The 21,343-nt window shown below is 40.4% G+C and overlaps 1 protein-coding gene across 19 annotated transcripts in view; it reads right to left on the bottom strand.

Annotated features, from left to right (window-relative positions):
- The window catches only part of RBFOX1 (RNA binding fox-1 homolog 1), a 1,152,005-nt gene that overhangs the window by 643,974 nt on the left and 486,688 nt on the right, over positions 1 to 21,343 (bottom strand). For all 19 annotated transcript variants that reach the window (XM_064725897.1, XM_064725899.1, XM_064725900.1 and 16 more), the window contains one exon: positions 14,467 to 14,529. In XM_064725897.1, the coding sequence (XP_064581967.1) occupies positions 14,467 to 14,529 (63 nt within the window). The remainder of the gene's footprint in view (positions 1 to 14,466; positions 14,530 to 21,343) is intronic.

Below are 21,343 nucleotides of genomic sequence, written 5' to 3'. Positions count from 1 at the left end.
TCCCAAAAGACTGACTCTTCAAACTGTAGATCTGCAAGAATAAACCCCCCAGGAACCAGGATTTACTGAGGACCTGCATAAATCTTCATGTGGTGCCTATTTATGCCCTACTGGCTCGAATCATTATGACTCCAAAAAAATATTTTTTGTACTAAATAAAATATTTTTGTACCACAGGATAGAGGAATCACTTTAAATATGAAAATGTGTTTTAAAGGCTCATTGTGTACAGGGCATTTGCACACTGAGAATCTCGAGTGGCACTTTAGAGAGAGTTCTCAGACAGCTGATGTACTTTACCCTCGAGTACTTCCACCATTGGTTTGATATATTTGTTTATGCATTTTATAAAAACTCTTAGTTCAATAAATGCTGCAAGATCAAATAGCATGCTTTTGAATTATGCAAAATCCTATTATACATATTGTAAATAAACTCCATGAAACATTCATCAACTTCAGAATGGTTTCATAAGGACTCTGTGCAGTGCTTTCTCTTTTGTATATTTTCAGTATTACAATTTTGTTGTAGGTTAAACTTTTCCAGAAAGGAAACTACTTTGGTATCAAGACACATGCAACACTCTCAAGTGAAATACCATTTAAATTACCTTTTATGCCAAAGCATGAGCAAAGCAAAGCCACTGAAATGAGAAATGAAGTACAAATCACCACATCTATCTCAGTATGTTTAACACCATTGAATTGTTAACACTAGACCTGAGAAACTCCTGATATTATTGGCATTTTAATTCCTCTCTGATATCACTACAACAGAAATTCTTTCCTGGCTCAACAACTGATCTTTTGCCCTCATTAAAAGCAAACAAAAACTGTAGTCTGTGAGCACCTGTTAGCAGCTAAAGGTGGAGAGCACAGTGCTTTTCTACTTGGAACACATTTAGCACTTTGCATAGGAAAATGTCTGATAGGACTTTGCAAGAGAATTTCAGAAAGAGCAGAAAATTCAGCTTAAAAAAATCCTTAGGTAATAAGCTATTGGCTTCTCTGGGTCTGCATTGAAGCTACTTAAGATGGTATTTCAGGTTTGGACTCAGGTGTTTATTATTTCTTCCCAGTAAAACAGTCTCACTAGCGTGAGTTGGGCAGCTTTTCATTAGAAGGCACAAAATGGCCAACAATCTCTTGGTACAAAGTCTTTTAAGACTAAACTGTCCAATTAAGAACTGACACCTATCTACAACATACTAAAAATCTAAAACTTAAATTTCTCACCAAGTGAAGCACCTACACTACTGTCTGTAATCTATTTCACACGTTTGTGGATTCCAGTTTTTCTTGAAGTCTAAGAAACTTTCTCCATGAATAAAAGTCAAAGTCAGTGCTGCCCTGGGGGTCAGGGCACCCCAGAGCAGAGAGAGAAATATTGGAGTGCCCTGAGTTTCCATAATAACCCAAAAAGAAGTATGGGAAAGTAGATGTACTCCCACCACATACATCTAATAGAGGATAAATGTAATAGAGGACGAACTATAATAAATAGATTAATTCTAATAAATATAAAAGAGGATATATTCTGATGAGTGATAAACACAGGAGATTCTGAACTGAGAATTAACATGAGAGTTACGCCAATGAGGAGAAACCTTCAGTCAAACTGCAGGAAGCTTTGCATCTGTTTGGCTTCTGGGGCTCTTTTTTGTCTCTTTTTGAACACTCAGGGCAAAGGACTCCCCTTTACCCCTTGTTCAGAGGATCTTCCAGGCTGCAATCACTTCAAATAGAAGCAGGATGAAATTGCATAAAGTCTTGCAGATATCAAAAGTTCCACAATTCATAATGAAAGAGAAAAGGGGATTTATCAGCAAACTGTGAAGTCACAGACACTAAAAGAAAATTTAATTCTAAATTTCCTCTTCTGTTATATAGTACAGGCTTCTTGCAATCAGAAGGAACTCTTTTCACCAGTTTTACATTGATATTAAGGAAAAACCTCAACAATAACCCAAAACAACACACAAAACAACTGGTTTTCCTTATTTTAGGAGCTAATTAGGGAAAAATTATGCATAAAGACAGATTCTTGCACACAAATATGAGGAGATGCCTGTAACCCTTATTTTCTTCTTGCAGACAGACTTAATTACAAACACATCAAACCTCAGAAAAAAGGTTTTAAATATATCTTCTACATTATTATATTTTCTATATTTATGCAAGTATTTTGGCTATAAAAAGGAAATTATTTTAATCAAGGTATTAATGAGAAAACTTGACATTCAAATTAGCTGTTATTCAACTTCATTTGACAAGTATTTTTTAAGGAAGTTAATTTAGTTTCCTTCTCTCTCTCTTTTTTTTTCCTTCCCCCACTAACTCATAACAGGAAGAGTTATTTTACCTTGTGGGCACTGATTTTCCCCAGTGAGCTGGTGCTGCTGAGCCCAGCCAGCCCATCTGTGGGCAATTTCAGCACTCACAGATGCACCGAGAGCAACTGGCAGAGCTCATCTAGCACAGGCTCAGAGTTCACTTCAGACAGATGTTCTGGCAAAGCAGGAGAGTTAAAATAAAAAAAAAACCACTAAAATCCAATTAAAATATCACATCTATCTATCCAACGTCACCTCTTTCTTTCTCTCTATCTAATAGATAGATATTCCTTATATATCTAAACATTCATCCGTCCAATATCACCTCTGTCTATATATCTATCTATCCATCCCTCCTTCCCATCCATTTATCCATCCATCATCCATCCATCCCCCATTCATCCATGTCCATCCATCCATCATCCATCCATCTATCTATCCATCCCTCATTCATCCCTGTCCATCTATCCATCATCCCTACCTCCCTCCACTCATCCATCCATCCCCCATCCATCCCTCATCCATCTGTGTGTCCATCCATCCATCCATCCATGTATCCATTCGTGTGTCCGTCCATCCATCCCTCCCTCATCCATCCATCGTCCCTCCATCCATCCTTCATCCATCCATCCCTTCATCCAGCATCCATCCCTTCATCCAGCATCCCTCCATCCACATCCATCCCCAATCTCTCCATCCTCCACCCATCCCCTCCATCCATCCACGTCCATCCCTCAATCCCTCCATCCACCCCTCCACCTCAGGGAGCAGCACTTTGCCCTCCCTGCCACACTGAGAAATGTCATCCTGAGTGTTTTTCTGCAATAATTCCTCACATTTCTCCCCTTTCCCTCCCTGCTCCCATGAGTCACTCCCTCACTATCCCACCTCACTTATTTATTTGGTTAGTTGCTTGCTAACTGCAGCTTATTTGCACTTAAAATAGTCATTATCTTCCAGCATATCTAAATAATTAGGCTAATGACAGCAGGTTTATTTCTGTTGATTCAATAATGCATCACAGATAATATCACCATCCCAAGTCTGCTCATTTAGGAGTCATTAATAAGGCCTTCCACCAAATGGCAGAGTTGGCTGCATTCAAATAGAATAATGAGGATGCAGTTAGCTTTGTTTCATTTGCTCCTGAATTCTTATGTAAATGGAGTTTTTCTCCAGTGTTTCTCCATTATATAAACACCCAAATTTACTCCAAAAAAGAATGAAAAATTGCCTTCTCTGGGTTCAGCTGAACTTAGGAATGCTGGAAAATAGCAGCAAATAAATACTGTGGCCTGTACCATACTCTTATATTAATGATATTGATTATTTATCATATAATTATATTAATTATATCCACAAAACAGTGTCAGCCCCCTCCAGGACACAACTACTCTGGGTAGAAGAACACACAAAAGGTTGATTAAGGCTGGAGATTAAAAAGAAAATCGCATCCCCACACAGACACCAATCTGACCACTCCTTGATCTTTGGCAGAGAAAACACTTAAATTACAAGACCATTAAAAACCCACATTCAAATAACTGAAAATGTTGTCTAACTATAATGAATTTTAATGGTTTTCCCAGTCTTGGACTCATAACTGAAATAATGAAACTATCCTCAGAGGCTGCAGGAACACAGAAGGGGATCTACAAAACATCCCATGTTTGCTCCTGGGGCACTTCAAACACTTGGTTTGAAGGCATTTCCCTTCAAAAAAAGGAGGATTGGGTAGTAAAGTATCAAAGCTGAGTGAAACTGCACCCCACATTACAGGGCCCTGACATGAGGTTTACCTGAAAGCCAAGGCACTGATTTTCTCCCTAAACAGATCAATAAAACATTTTGGAGTCTAAAATTATGTGATCGGAATCAATTCAATAGAAAATGGCTTTCAAGAAAACTACTGCCACTTTAAAAGATTTAAATAGTATTCTTTCATCATAATTCAACAAATACATTTTTTAAAGCCAGTGAATAACATAAATGCTGATTCCTGTCTTTAAATTTCCCATTATGTATTTCTAGATACACAATTTTTGTACACAAAAAAACCATAACCAAGAGCCACACACCAGATCCATAAATACATTTCTAATGCCACACATCAGAGGAGCTGGTTTAACTGGATTGTGTCAGCTAAATCCCCTGTCCTACAACAATCACCTTTAGATGTTCATGAAAGAATACAAGCACCAGTGTTCCCACAGTAATCTGCCAGGAGGGATATCCTGCATTTTGTTCTGTAGGAAATACCATACATTTATTTAGATAATTATTCTTAACTTGCATTTATTTTTTGCATCTGAACCAGTGGAAAAGCTGTTGAATAGCACAGAAAGAGCCATGCTTTTCATCAGTCATTGACTGCATAATCCCTGCCTTATAAGTCAGATCACTAGAACATCAATATTCAAATCAATATCCATAATGATTCCAATCTGTCCTTTCTCCATTTCACTCCTCTGTCCCTCCTTTCCCAAGGGAAATGCTGTACCGTGCATTCCCTCTCTGCCCTGCACAGCAGCTCCTCCTCCCCTCTGATCATTCCCCCACCTTCCCAGACCACACCTCTGCGTGGAAACCAAAATTTGTGCTCAGCAGCACATGTGAAACCAGCTCCAGGGCTGTATTTTCTGTGTTCAATGCCTTCTCTCAACGTTGCTAAATATTCAATTTGCTTTTTCTGACAGCTGTCAAGCATGGAACTAATGCTGCTGAGAACTCCATCTGATGTTTCCAAAAAAACCCTTCTGAGCAATAATAAGTCATGCACACCCTCATCAAAGAAAGATTTCCATCTATTATCAAATTCTCCAAGTGAATTTTATTCTGGCACTTAATCCTTCAGCTTTCTGCACTTTCCCTGTCAGTTTTAGTTCTGCCTGCTTGGAACAATCCTGTCTAAACAGAAATATTATTTTGTCCCTTTTATGAGCATGCACTTCCCTCTATCAGTCCCCTTCACTTTAAAAAATCAATTATTTGAAAAAGAATCAAAAATCAATTAAAAAAATCAAAAATCAATAAAAATTACAAATTAATTTAAAAAATTAATTCCAGTGGAATTCTGGCAGATCCAGTGGATTCACTGCACTTGAGCCTCCTGGTTCATGGATGTGCCCCTAAAATCTCCCTATCACTTGTCTCTGTGTTGAGCTAGAGATGCCAATTTCCAGTCCCCATTCCCCGAGTGTGTCTGAGGCTGCTGCTCTCCTCTGGCTCTGGCTGCATTTCCCCCTGCCCTCCCAGTGAATCCCTCTGCTCTTTCCTCAGCATAACCCATATCTGCTATCTGTCCTTTTATCAGCAATGGCTCTATCTGCCACAGGCCTGGGAGATCTTCATTCCATTCTATGAGGTTTCTGGAATAACTGGGTCACCAAGTGGGTTTTGCCTTCCAGTCCAACCCTCCTGCAGTGCCTCCATTGATATTGCAGTTTAAGCAGATAATCCCCCTCCCTAAAGAACAGATCTTTTTTATGAGAACCTTCCCAGCTTTGCTGCAGAGAACATTAGCCCTTGGAATTTTGGAACTGGGCTTATTTTCAGGTTAGAATATTCTCATATGGCCTTTCCATACATTTTAGGGCTTTTATTCCTTCCATCCTGCACTATTAGCAATGAAAGAATGATGTTGCTTTTCTCTCCTCTGTTCCTTTAGCATTGAACCCAGAGAGCCCATAAAGGAAGGCACAAAATCTCCCCCTGGAATGCAGCATGAATCCAGGCAGGACTTCATTCCCACATCTGAGGGAAGCAGGAGAAACATCCCACAAGGGGGAGGAGTGGGATGGAACAGAAAGAAGAGGAAGAGGAGTGTGTGTGGAACAGAGATGAAATCTCCAGGGTGCAGCAAAACAGTGCTTGGGATAATTTCCCCACTTTGAACACTAAAAAGGTCTCCCAAGAAACCACAGAGGCAGAGTTTGGATACCAGGAAGGAGCAGCAGTGAGGGGGATGTTTACAAGGATCTGCATTTGGGACCAGTGTTCTGGAAGAAATAATTTATTGACATCTGGAGACAGAGCCACAGTCAATTTAAATATGGGCCATTTTTTTAAGATTATGAATCATGAAAAAGTTGTCTCCTATTACATCAAAGAGTCTTTCAGGGAAAACTAGATGATGATACAAATACCCCTGAACCTACTGAGGATCAGTCTATTCCATTTAACTGCACATCAGTTGGTACAAAATATTTTCAGCATTTCAACAAGTGAGCTTCAGAGCTGCTTTAAAAGAACTCTCTGCAGAATGTTCCTGCTCTCTCCCTCTGGTACCCAACAAAGCTGAAGAAAACCCAACTCTAATGTTATTCATCAAGTTATGCAAATGCAGGTTTCCTGTGTAGTTAAACATCAGGTCTAAACAAGTAATTTCTTTATCCACAACTTGTCCAACACAGAGTGTGCTGTTCTGAGCATACCTGTAGCTTTTAAATCTAAATATCCTCCTGAATACATTCCTTAAAAAAACATTCCTGAGTCAGTCACAGGAACTTGTACTGAGCTGCCATAAAATCACTTGAGAACTATCTGCTTTCATTAGTTGTAGTGGGTTTATTGTTTTCTTAGCTCCCATCATTGTTTTATTTCTCCAGGTGAGTGTTATTTGAAGCCTAATGCTTCAAGTATTCAGAATTCCTGCCCTGAATGACAAAGACACCTCCATGAAGCTGATTCTGCCCTGATCCATCCAGCTCCCATTGCCAGATTATCCAACACTTTCAGCAGAACTGACCCCTCAAAGTGTGATCAGGGCACACAGGGCAGTGGAGCTCAGTCCCAGAGATGGACTTCTGCCACTTCATAATTTCCCCTTACTTTGGATTGAATCCTCTGCAGATTTTGCTATTTACACGAGAATTTTGCACAATTCTACTTCACATTTTTGCTGCTAGGTTTCATCCATGGTGCTCCTGCCTCCTGTATGCTTTTATTTACAGCTCCCTGTTGCACTAATAGTGACCAAGGCGCAAAAAAGCTTGTCAGACAAAGCAAGTCCTATTGCCTGCAGGAAAAAACTTGGAACCAGAAAATACAAATATTTGGGAACCATAACTCATGCTGAAATTTACTTTTGGGTTTCAAGGAATCTGAGTGGCAAAGAAATTGATTTGTTCTTCAATATCCTAACCTGGCTTACACAAAAGACAGAAAACCATCTTAAATTATTTTGTCTCTGCGATTTCTATTACTTGTAGGCTGTGTGGATCTAAAAATCAATAGCACACAACATCTTGGTCTTGATAAAAACATAATTTGTGAAGGATTTCAGATCAATTTTTTTCTCAGTGTAGGTCCAATATATATATATTTTTTATAACTGTGTCATTTAGCTGTGTAAACTATCCTTCAAGATAAGGGAAAAAAACACCACAAAAACAAACTCTCCAACAAACAAAACCACTCTGCCAGGGCTTCTCTTCTCTTTTCTAGGTGTGCTCATGAAAGTTCCTCCGGGGTGCAGATGAGGAAAGCAGAAACTTCACAGTGAAGAAAACCAGGAATATTATAGGTGTGGCAGGGTTAATTTTCATCACAGAAATGCAGATACAGCCCATGTGGGGTTGTATTTTGGATTTGTGACTAAAGCAGTGCTGATAAGGGTGTTATTGCTATTGCCAGGCTGCGGCTGAGCAGTGTTTGCACAGCATCAGTATTGTCTTTATTTTTATATTTTTCTTCTCTTCCTCTTTTTCCTCACTCTCCCTCCTCAACCAGTGAGCTGGGGCTGCACAAGAATTTAGGATTTAGGAGCACACACAGCCCTCCCTCTGTCACAGACATATTTTATATTTTAAAAATCCTTTTGCTAGGATTTTTTCTCCTGAGAAGCTGATAAGCCTCAAAGGAAGAGAAAAACAATAATTATCTGCTGCTGTAGAATGCAACAGGTGCATCTTTGATTGGTCCATGTTGGTTGTTTCTAATTAATGGCCAATCCCAGTCAGCCGGCTCGGACTCTCTGAGAGTTTTTGTTATCATTCCTTTCCTTTCAAACCTTCTGATGAAATCCTTTCTTCTATTCTTTTAGTATAGTTTTAATATAATATATATAATAAAATAATAAATCATGGAGTCAAGATTCTCATCTCTTGCCTCATCCTGGGACCCCTGTGAACACAGTCACACTCCCTCTGCACAGCCAAGGACTCTGCTCTTGGACCCACCTGCCCAAACTTGTCCTGATTAGCGTGCAGTAGGTTTTGGTAGGTCACTAGCTGCTCTCCTTAATGCATTAAGAGGTGCAAACATATTTTTATACTGTGAAAGATAATGGGTTAACTCCTTGGTGAGAAATCCCACTCTGCTGAACCCAGTGGTAAGTTCTAGAATGCTCCACAGTGCAGTGAGCTCCTAGGGAGGCCCACAGTCAGAGCAGTTCTGGGAGGTAATCTCAGTTTTTGATGTTAAACGCTCCTGAAGGAAAAGTAAATGCTGCCAGATACAAATCCACTTTGCCAAACTCATGTTGTTTCACCTATTTAAGTTTCTCAAACGATGCAGCATGAGGATAAACTTTTCGTTTTATATCAACAGATCTTTCTTAGTCCCCAGAGCTCTCCTTCCTCCCTGGAGATGCATTTTCCAACTGCCACCTTATATCCAAAATTTAAAGACTTATCAGTTATATGATTTCTAACACATCTTGCAGGAGAAATAAAAATTCCCACAAAGGCTGTTGTCTATTTGTTGTGCTTGTGTTACACAGGAATTACGCCACAACACAGATTTGTCAACTCACTAACTAACCTCAAATGTAATGGGGGGACAAAAAGGAAATGAAATTTCCCCCACCTCTAAATTCCTGCAATCCAATGCTCCTGTTCATTTCTATGAACACTAAAGACATTCCCCCACTGGGAGAGGACCAGGCTGTGCCCAGGGATGCTCAGATCAGGATAAAGAGCCATTTATAGGGCATCAGATGGGCTCTGAGTGCTCTGTGTGCAGGGACAGGGATTCCCCACTGACCACAGCACTGACGGACCTCACTCTGACCCTGAGGGCCCACACTCAGTGTTTTTTTCCAGCAGCACACCCCAAAACCCAGAGCAGCCTGGCCAGGTTTAAAATTTCCTGCACTGAGAGCCCAAGTGCCTGCTGTGGCTGCATCTCCATCCCGCATAACAAAAAAAAAGTTTCAGAAGTCTGTAAGCTCTTCAAAGTAAAGGGGATTGAGTTTATAACTTCATTAAAGGATGGGGACACCCCTGGCATGACCCAGATCATCACCAGGAATGTCATATTTCAATTAGCCTTGCCCTGCACTGATAGCACTTTGCATATCGCACACTTTCCATACACATTTAATAACTGCAGGATTTTCTTAAGGAAAAATTTCAAATTTTATGAGACAGGAAGGAGCATGAAATTATAAGGTCTTTTTCACTGTCAAATGAAAAAATCATTAAGAATAAAAGTTACTGGATTAGAGGCAGAGCAGAGCAAAGATGGCCCAAGAACGTAGGCAATGATTTGGGATTTGAGAAACATGAATTCAAATCCTAGCTCTGCTACAGTCCTTCTCCTGGCACATCACTCAGGCTGCTCAATTTTCTGGCTTCTCCTTCTGTAATAAAGAGATAATAGCACATACTAATCTCACAGGAATATTGGGGCTTGATAGCTCTTAAATGCCACGGAGCTGTGGAAATGAACTTGATCAAAACCCTCTTAAAGCTGCAATCTGGAGAACATCCAGAGTGCAAACAATTGCCAGGGAAAGTATTTTGGGTGTTTACATGCATGTGGAAATTTTCATAAAGCCTGAGTAAGAAAATGTCTTTGTGATGTTCAGAAAACAAGCTACCATGAACTGTAAATACACAGGCTCAGGCCAGGCTGTATTTAACCCCTAAGGCTTTTACTTGGTTAACTCAAAACACGTCGTGGAAAGATGGAGAATTTAGAAAGTGCACAGAAGAATCCATCAGAAAGAAATAGGGACCGAATTGTTAAAAGAGAAGAAGGAGAAATTAGGAAATTGTCACAATATTTCTTTCCATGTACATTTGTGTACAGCCAAGGGAATTTACAATGCTAATTTTAGTTACAGAGTTGTAATTTGTGATAATCTACAGTGATATTTCAAAAAAGCCCCCTGTGTTAGGAGTCTGCCTCTTCTTTTCAAGATGCCCTATTCAATTTCAGTGAGCCTTATGCTCCTGAATCTGCTTTGAGAGAGTAACTTGAGCTGCCCCAATAAATACAGAAATCACCTGCAGCAGTGATAAAGCACAATCTAAACAAGGACAGCTCCTTTATTTCTGTAGGAAGACCATGGTTTCAGTGAGCTGAGCAGCAGAATCCCCTGTAAATCACAAGCAGACCACTGATACTCTGGTTTGTAGCCCTTTTACCATTCAGGAAATGAGAAATTATAGCAGTGGTTTAACAGTGACTCCTATAAACCTGCTCCCACATAACTGCTCCTTCATCCAAAAAAATGGTGATTCTACTCATAAAAACTTCACATTAATGACAGCAAGGAAAAAAACCCACAACATTTTCTTCCCCTCTGGTAAATGAAACCTTGGAACATGCAGATTTTAAAAACCCCAAGCCCACCAAATTAAACAAAAGTATATTTAGCTCCCTAAACAGGAAAGCACGTATCTAGTGAAACATATCTAACTAATGGAAAAGTAATATTACAAATCAGCCACCTAACACTGAATTACCACACAGCAGCACTAGAAAAAAAAAAAAAAAAGATAAATCCAGCACAGGTCAGGCTCAGCTACCCTAGTTAAGCTTTTTCTGAAGCAAAAACATCCATGAGAATATTCTCTGCTCATCATTAGGAGTGGGGAAATGCCTCGCTGCTCCTGGTCCTTAATGAATTCCTACAATAACTGTTGAAGATATTTGAAGATATTGCAAAACAACAATGAATAATATGACAGTGGAGCAGATCCTAACAACTAAACAGTTCCCCATCCTAGCTGAGATAAAGTAATGGAGCAGAACTTACTGCATCATTTACGTTGTCTAACTACCATTCTTCATCCCTTTTTTACTGTAATTTGCACATATCAGTAATTCAAAGTGCTGCAATTTAAAAAATATTCAACTCTCTAGACTAATACTCTCATTCAGACTGCATCAGAATAAAGACAGAATAAAAAAGAATACCATCATTAATTTTTTTCTAATTTTTTTAGAATAAAGATCTAATATTGGTTTCTTTCTAAGAGAATTGGGGTATTTTATAATTGGTCTCTTTCAAAATATTTTTTTTCCACATCTCTCAGGTAGAAATCCCTAGATCACACTAAACTCCTCAGACTCCTCTGTGGTATGCTATGATGTTTTGGAAAATAGATTTATTGTTTTAACAATTTTTCAAGATGTGTTTAATGAGGGGGAAAAAGGACTCATAATGCCCTCTAATATTTTCAATGCAATTACAGCTATTTCTCTTTTATTTTGTTCTGTGTGTTTACAATTCCAAGAAAAACACAGCTCACTCTAAAATTAGAGAAAAGGGGTTTAAATGCCTTTTTTCACTGGCTTTATAAGCCCTTCCTGCAGGTGCCTCTGCAAGGTAAGACTGGAGAGAAAAAGCCTTTTAATATAAATATCTTTACATCCAGCAGGGTTTAAAACATGGATAACCATGGCAGAGCTTCCAAAGGATGAAGCTGTCAAATTAACATGAAGCAGCACCCCTGGCTCATCCTTTCTCTGCTACTTGAAAATCTCCTAGTCAGGGAAAGGTGTTACTAATAAACAAGATCACTTAATTACAGTATGTTTATCAAATTAGGGAACAGCTGTTGCTGCATGCACAACCTGAAGAGTAAAAAAAAAACCAACAGAATGGGCAAGAATTGTAGAAACTTTCTGCCAAACACCGAAATGTTTCTGATTTCTTTTCTTTTTTCTGCTCCAGACCCCCTGCCAGTCACTATTTGTCCTTGATTTCCCACTGTATATTTGGAACAATTCTATCTCCCCTGCCTGTCATGTTTATTTTCAGTGTTTTCTGGAGCTGTCTTGTATTGCTTTGTTTACTGGTTTGCTCAATGCACTGCAGCTTTGCTGGAGTACTGGAGGCATCACTGCACCATTAACAGAAGGTCAAGCACCCAAATCCATCGGCTGGGAAACTGAATTTTAAAACCCAGGATTTCTCTAGTTAAAACTAGACTTTCCTCAACATATTTCTCTATCAAAATGAAACAGGAAAACAACTACAACTCAACTATAGCTAGGAACTGAAATGAAATTCAACCCAAGGAATACAAAATTCCATTATTACAAGAGATTTTGAGAGGGAGCAGATATTCATTTCAACACATACAATTCCAACACCCTAACCCCTGTGTGCTGGGGTGGAATTTGTGGTTTGCAATGCCTTTTTTCAGGCAGGGAAGGGGACAGAGCATTCCAGCAGTGTGGTAGCTGTGCCCCATGCCCCAGGAGCGAGGAGGGCACCCCGCCCAGGCAGATGGAGCTGCCAGGAGCCAGCTCCCATCCAGAGCTGTTTCCAGGCAACACCCGGGGCTGGGGCTGAGCCTGCTGACACAGGGACCCCTCAGCTGATGGAGAGTCCTGCTGCTGCCCTATGGGCACCGGGAAAATAATCAAAATAATCAGCACATGATGCACGAGCGGGTTTGGGAGCGTTAAACCTTGCTCAGGTTCCAAACGAGCATTTTCGCCTTCTCGCTTCTTGCAGCTCCCCAAACCTCCGCTTTAGTTTGTTGAGGAAAAAATGAATATCTTTTCCTGGAAACTGAATTTATAGCTACTGAGGCACTGTGTTCACAGCCAAATTAATGTGAGCTTCCTCCAAACATGCTGTGATTATCTCAGGGACTGCTGTCTCCCCTGGGCTGGAAACCCCAACCTCCTTCGTGCAATTTTTTACCAGAATTTTTCTAACAAAAGCTGTCAATTGCATCAAATTCTGCTAAGGGCTGTAAGGTTATTCTGTGCTAGAAAATACTGTTCGTGACAGAGGAAAAGCTAAAAGCAACAAGCATGCTGAGCACTACAGAATTGATTTAAATCTATCCTCAAGATGAACAGGCTTTTTTTTTCATCCAGTAAGCCAGGCAGTCTTTTTGAAATAATGAAATCTTATTTCAAAGACATTAGGAGGAAGATTGTGTTCAGTGTAGGAGAATGAATGCAAAACTCTTCTTTTTTTTTTTTTTTTCTAGCAAGGACTGTGTGTCTAATTTTTTCAGTGACATGAAACTTTGTGTGTTGGGGCAGAACTCAGCTTCTCACATTAATACAGTGGAACAAAAAGGTGAACACAGTCTATTATTTTGTCAATACCCATGTGCAACACAGAACAAAGAAGAGTGTAATTATAAATGCATATAAAGCAAAATATACTCAGCCTAATACAGAACAAACCATGCTCATTATTTAATACAAAATATCTGAGAACTGGAGTGTATTTTAAGCAGAGGATTATTAAAAACTGTTTAAGTATAAAATACACATCTAACACAAATTACACAGTTTTGTCTGACACTTCTGTGTTTACCATAAGTATAGAAATCTATATCCTGAATAAGAAGTGCTTAATCATTATTGGGTTTATGTACATGCTACATAGAAAAACTTTACTAAAGAATAAATTCCAAGTATGAACGAGCAACAAGTGGTTTGGATTTGAAAACCTCTTCTCAGAAAGGGAAAAGGCAAAAAACTAATCAGCACAAATACTTTTTTCATATGTCCTATAAATTTTGGAGCTTAATTCGTGATATTCCCTATTCTAACTTTATAGAGAGCATTTTCTGAAGGACAGCATGATGAATTAATTATCCATTGCTGTTCTGAGGGCACAAAGTGTCTGTGAGCAATCTGTACACAAAGTAATCGGCCAAAGGTGGCACAAACACGACAGTGACACAACCCAAACATGCACAAGGGAAACACAAGAGGAAATCTCTTTAACCCCTAGCCAGAACCAGGCAAGATCATTTCCTAAGGATGTCACTGCTCACTGAAGGCTAAAAGCCCTCAGACTCTTTATTTGTTCTCTGTTAGCCTGGTGATGCAGCAAGCTGGAGAGTCCCAGGGATTTCTGCATTAACTGGGAGAGCGCAGGAGAGATCTGGGAAAATCAACAGGCAAGAAAAAACCCAGGGACTTACTGAGAGGAGGCTCTGCTCATGGAAACAATAGGCACCACTCGCATGGGGCTTCTGTGGAGTTTCCTGGGGAGAGAAAATCACATTCTTAGTGGGAATGAGGGATTCAGGGCAGCTCCTGCTTGTGCTCTGCCCTCACAGAAAGATTCAACAAAAATTCCAATTGATAATCCACTGCTTGGGCTGTCACTGCACACACTGTTGGGTCAGAACTATGTTTTTGTTGTAGTACAAAGCCAAACTGCAAAATCTGCTTATCGATTCACAAGCGTGATTTTATTATTTATTACACATACCATGGACAGCCTGCAATGCATTTGAAACCAAAAATCTATGTTTTCATTGCAAATTTACCTGCTAAAATAGACATTATTAAGCCATAACTGTAAATTTTTCCCAGCACAGGTTTCTGTTTCAATAGGAACACACCACTGTAATTTGCTTTTTGTGTATCCTTCAATTGAAAATTTGAAGCATTTTTGCGAAAGAAAAGTTGTCATAAAATGCATAATAAAAAGGGGGGCATTCAGAATATACTTTACAAGCACAGATTTGGGAATTCCAATAGGGTAACACTCTATTCCCTGCCATTGTATCTTATTAATGAGCAGCTGTGACATGTAAAATTTTACTGAATTATTCACTGAATTTTAGTAGGTACAGTAAGCTCAGCCATGTTTTACCTAACAGATTCTCTCTACATGCATTTTTCATTTCCATGTGCAAATGGCAATATGGACTCTTTGATACAAATACTCCTGAAAATAGAATTTTTGTCCATATTTCAAATCTCCAAAGACAATACACACTTAGGTCAGAGTATAATCAAATCAATCTGTCAGTAAATTTAATATACTTTTTATCCACATCAGTAAAATTCCTAACAGTAAACAGGGCACAATTTCCAGGGCTTGTACACACTGAAATTATCTGCCTTACCAAGTACATTTAATTTCTTACCCAGCTATTCTGGCAATACCTAAACAACCAGCAGGATTTCAGGTATATTCACATGATTTTATGAAGCAACTTTCAGTAGAAGGAAATACTGGAAGGAGCTGGAAAACGCCAGTAGTTTTGTGTGAAAAACCTCTACTGTAATTGTGATAAAATCCTATTTGCAGGCCTCAGGATAACCTGTTTGGCTCTGGATTTGGGCATTTCACCTCATTCCCCACACTGACATAAAATGCCATTGAGAGCTGCCCACACAGCTACAAGCAATCCTGTGGAGAAATGCCACCTGTACATTGCCAGTGCTAAATTTCCTTTTCCACAACTGCCATCAATTGTGGCAAAACACGAAACAGGCAAGTCTTGCACTCCTATGACTGAGAAATAAACTCCCAATCAGCCAAGTTTTGCTTTCAGCTGGTATTACAACATTTACATGTGGCAGGCACACCAAGAGCAGCAGAGCCTGACCACAGTGCTCCTGCTTGTCACTGTCACATTTTCTGAAAAATCCTCCTTGCCCGGGATTCTTCTCGTGGGAAGCTGAGAAACCTCAGAGAAAAAGGAAAACACAAATTATCTAATTTGCTTCTCCTGTGTTTTGCTGCTTTGGAATGTGGCTGGAGATTGTTTATCCAACTGGCCATTGTTTGATTGGTTTTATGTGAATTGTTTTGACTTAATAACCAATCACTGTCCAGCTGTATCAGACTTTGGAAGGAGTCACAAGTTTTCATTATTATCTTTTAGCCTTCTCTCTGTATATCCTTTCCCTATTCTGTAGTATAGTATTCTTTAATATAACCTAATATCGTAAAATAATAAATTAGCCTTCTAAGAACATGGAGTCAGATTCATCAATTCCTGCCTCAGAAAACACCACACCTGCTCTGTTCAGGGACAAGGGAAACTGCACAGGCAGTTGGAGGAAGCCCAGCTGAGTGTGTAGGGAGAAGTTTGGCACAGATGACTATCTATTAAGATTTACTTAAAAATGAAGAAGTGTTTCCAGGTGAAAGTGCCAGTACTGAGGCATCCCAGGGATTTCTCCCTCAGGGCAGCAGCTCAGGCAGCCCCAACAAGCTGAGCTTGTTCTCAGGGTCACTGAGACAGAGCCCATCCAGGCTTCAAAAATATCACCAGAGCCAAGCATTCCAAGAGTATCCCAGACATGTTGTTACTTTCCAGTAGAAGCAGTTTTGTTAAGGATTATATTAAAGAAAATAAAATTACCTAAAGCAATAATAAAAATCACTACTAATACATATATACAATTACTAAGTCTGACTTAACATCTACTGCTTCAGACCTTTATCAAAAGCCTGCGTCTAAATTGATCTAATCTGATATTTTTTAATTCTGTTCTAAAAATGCAATTAAACAATGATATCTCTTGCTGCAAGTTAAAAGCCATTCCCTTTAGATAACAACCAAATACAACAAGCAGTGAGTTCTGCCATCATTAGACTTCTAACCATATTACTTCTATTTTGAGGCTTTTTTTGTTTGGTCTCAGTTTAATTTCCTGTCAGCCTTACAAGAGATTTCTAATGTTTGGGCTGTAGGATATGCTCTGATTAAAAATAATCTTCCCAATTACTGCCTGGCACGACTCTACTGCCACATGCACTCTGCCACTGGCTTCTGCATTTCTGTCAGCAGTAATTGTGTCTGTAGCTTCTAACTGTAAATGAAAACCCAGGGGGCATATTTGGGTTCCAGTTTCCTTTGCCCAGCCATATCTTTTAATTTGCACTGTCTGTCAAAAGGAGATGTTTGTAGGCACTAAAAGGAAATCCTCAGAACATCAGGTTAAAAAAAGGGAAAAGGAGAAAAAACAAAATGCAACTGGAATGTGATAAACCACATTTGATATTTATGCCAGGATACTCAACACAGAGCAGCTCACTGCCTTGATTAGCCTTAGAAGAGGGGACTGAAACCATTTACTGAGCATTTCTAGCTGCACTTTATTACCATTAAATTCAATCCTGAATCTTAAGCAACACCTTAGTATGGCTATTTTTTTTTAATTCAATCATTACAATGAATACTTTACAGAACAGCATTTCCTATTAGAATGGAAAAAGATTATTGTTTCTCAGGCTCTGGGCTCAGCTGTGCCATGAGGTTTCCATCTCCAACCTGGCTGACCTCAGACATGGCCCTCTGACTACACTGCCCCTTCTCTCCAGCCTTTGGGCTCCTGTGGGGACTCCAGACCCCAAGCGTCCCCTTGTCCCCCTCCTTCCCAAGGGGCTGCTGCTCCTGGAGCCCCCAGGTGGACCCTGGGGCTGTCAGTGGGATGTCTTGGGAAGGCTGAGCTAGAGCGAAAGAATAAAGCAGGGATTTATTAAAAGGATCTCCTCAATGGATCCACCTTGGGCAGCACAAGAGCCCAGCCAGGGCTGCACCCAAGGTGAACCAAAATGGCCTCAAATTGCACAACCAGTCACGGGGTCTCTCACTCTCACAAATGATCAGTTCTGCTCCATTTGCACCTTGCAGTTCATTGTCCCATTCCAGCTTTAGCCCAGGCAGTCCCACCCTGCTTGTTTTTCTCTCTCCAGCCCACGGTGTTTGTGCTCCTGGGCTGAGATTTGGATCATTTGTCCTTGGTGCCCAGCTGGAGCAGGAATTGTTTTGTCTCCCTGCTCTGTGCACAGAGCTCACCATCCCCTCATATGAATGTGAGGATTCATATCCCCCAGACCCACACACTAAAGCAGCACAGAACCTGAAAAATATCAAAGTTAAACCCTGAGGCATCAGGTGGAGCTGGCTCTGCTCTCCAGACCCAGCTGGGCTGTGCTCCCTGGGGCACCACAGAGCCCCTGGGAGCTGCCCCAGCCCTGGGACACTGCACTGGGAGCCACAGGGCCCAGACCTGGCCCTCAGTGCAGCCACAGCCACCAGGGATGTGCTGGATGCATGTTCAGACCCCACAGGTCCCCTTTTCCTCCAGCAGTAATGGAGAGGTGGCCCCATGTCCCAGGGAATGCTCTGTGTGACAGGAGCAGGATGGGAACAGGGTGCCCTGGGGTACTGAACCTGGAAGGACAAAGCACCAAGCACAGGCCGTGTCCTGTGAAGAGGGCACAGAAGAAACTCAAGGAGGAGAAAAAACACCTGATACAATGTCAGAAATGGAGTTTTGTGTGGAAGGGAAAAAGCTCAGCCAACTACAGGTGCAGGAATGCACATGTGGAATCCATGGAGCACTACAAAGGGTAACAGCATGAAGAATATTAACAAGACAGTTGCAGTGTTTCCTAGAAGCAAATATTCTCTATAAAATTAAAAATATTGCAAAATCTTTAAAAAATAATTTTCTATGAAGTCTCAGTTTCTGATCTTTCAAAATTAAGTATTTTTTTGTCTCAAAATTAAAATGGTGCACAGCACATTTGGAATCCAAAGGATACAGAGCATATTTTTGTATCATGGAATCATGGAAGCCCTCTTTATGATAGGATGATAAACACTGAAATTTGGTGAATGTGAGCAGGGATTTGTCCAAATAGCACTTAAAATTCAACAGCTTCTCTTGGCATAAGAACTGAATGGAAATATCAAATGCAAATGTTAGTGGTTTGCACTGTTTGCTGGTTGATGCTCTACTCTGTATTGTTTGTATCTGTACATGAGGGCAGACACTGGGAAGGTGAGAACAGACTCAGTCTCAGCTCTGTCCTGAACCTTTGGCACAGCTCTCCAGGTGCTTCCCTTTGTAGGGCTCTGCCCCTCAGTGCATATTCTGTGCCACTAAAGACTGGTAACAGAGAAGAACTTGAACACATCAACTGAAAGGTCTGTGCTGTCGAGATGGTGACTACCACTGCCTTCACAGCTGCATGGTGGTACAGAGGAAAAATGGCACAGATCTGTTAAATATTACTTTTAAATTACTGTACAAGCTGTGTAAGAAATCCTTTGTCCCCCTCTGAGCCCTAAAGGCCAGCAGAGCTGCACGTGCTGCAGCACAGAACCAGACTGGGATAACCTCAAGCTATTCTTGCTTCTATTTCCATATCCTACCTGAGATAAAACCATCATTTACAATGCACATCCCCCTACCTGTGACTGAAACTGCCAGAAGATTTAAATAAATACCTAAAAAAGAAGGTAAACCACTGAGTTAAAAAGGGTTACTCCTGTGACTGCGGCCATGTGGATGTTTACATATTTACTCAGCACAAAACCTGTAGGATTAAGTACAGCAGCAAACATACCATGAAGCTGAAAGGAATTTGGGTCTCTTACAAGAAGACCTTTCAGAATTTTGGCTGCAGAGAGAGCTCAGAGGCAGAGCCTCAGCTCCTCTGCCAATGCAGGGAAGGAGCAAAGCCAAGGGCACAGAGTTCCCCATTCCTATGTCCATGGGACTCTTTCTAGTCCCAGACATTTTTTGTTTGGTTGGTTGTTTCTCCCCACTTTCCTACAGCACAGACTGTTCTGCCCCATGAGCAGCTAGAAAATCCCACCAAGAGCAGCAGTGCTGCTCCCATGTTAGCCATGGCAACACAGCTGTGCCTGCCAGGCTGAGACCACTAATCCCAGGGAACAATGGGCTCAAAGGAGGTGCAGAAATAACAAAATTATCTGAAAAAGGCTTAACTGCCCTCATCTGCCACTAGCGAAGTCCTCTCACCAATTCCAGTGGTGAGATGTCAGCCCTGACAAACACTGGGAAGCAGGAACATTGCATTTCCAGAACACAGGCTTTGCACTCTGCATTTTTAAACTAGTGGTTCTCTCATCTATCACAGGTCAAGAAATAAATCACAGCTCTATAAGCAATGCAGTTCAGAAAGAAATAGCCCATGTAGAGAGAAGAATGGTAAGCTTACCTATTTGTTATTATTTTTAACAGAAATTTTGACATTGCTTAAGAAATGTAGATGTTAATAACATCTGAAATCAAGGACTAGAATAAGAAAAAAAAAATAAAAACAAACCAAAGCCTACCAGTTTATCCAACAGCTTTGTGATTTATGACATAATTATTCTTAGAGAAACAGCACAACTCTAGGCCACATCTCTGAGCCCTAATAGAAAAATAATAGTTAGAGGGTCCATCACATTCCATGGACTGGAGCATGTCTCTTGTGGACAAAGCAAAGGAAAAACAATCTCATTTGGGTAGACACACCAAATTTTCTGATCCAAAGACATTTCTATCACCACACAAAATAAAAACATCAATTCACATGCTGGAGACAGAGGGAGTGGGATGGATCAGCTGACAAACACCAATCTCCAGGAAAATGGATTTTTGTAAGGTCATCAGGGCTTGAAAGGGTCCAGCCTTCCCCCAAATATCACAAACCATGCTGGAGGCATCCCCAGCCCGTGGCACCCACCAAAGGCCACTGCTGCACAGAGGGAGAGGTTACTGCACCCTTGGCACATTGTAGTTTTATCAAAAGGGTTCTTACTGTTTATGCAGAAAAATCATTGCACTCTGAAAAAAAAGCCAAAAAATAAAATAATCTAAGCCTGGCATATTTAGAGATTTATTCCTGCTACATAAAATGACTACAACTGATTTCAAAAGCCAAGTTAGTGTTTGTTTTATACAACACAGGAGAACCTTGGGCTGAAAGAATTATTTATTGTTGTTGCTCCCAGCTGGGTGCAATTTGACAATGATTACAAAATGTAAAGTCACAAGTAGGGAGCAGTCCATGCAGATCCCACAGGGGAGTGGAAGTGCTCTGCTCTGATCAGAAGGAAAAAAGGAGGAAGCTCAGCTGTGTCAAGCAACAGATTTTCCCCAAGAGTAACAGGACTTTCCATGGGAGAAAAAAGGACCAAAAAGTATAAATTATGTAACCCATAGACATCTGGGGGAAATTCTTAGGGTCAGATTGGTTATTTCTAGATAAACAGAAAGGTAAGTTTGTGGCACTCACCTTCTCTGAAA

The sequence above is a fragment of the Zonotrichia leucophrys genome, chromosome 14, assembly GCF_028769735.1.
Source record: "Zonotrichia leucophrys gambelii isolate GWCS_2022_RI chromosome 14, RI_Zleu_2.0, whole genome shotgun sequence".
NCBI classification, from domain to species: Eukaryota; Metazoa; Chordata; class Aves; order Passeriformes; family Passerellidae; genus Zonotrichia; species Zonotrichia leucophrys.
This window is presented reverse-complemented; position numbering and strand designations above follow the sequence as displayed.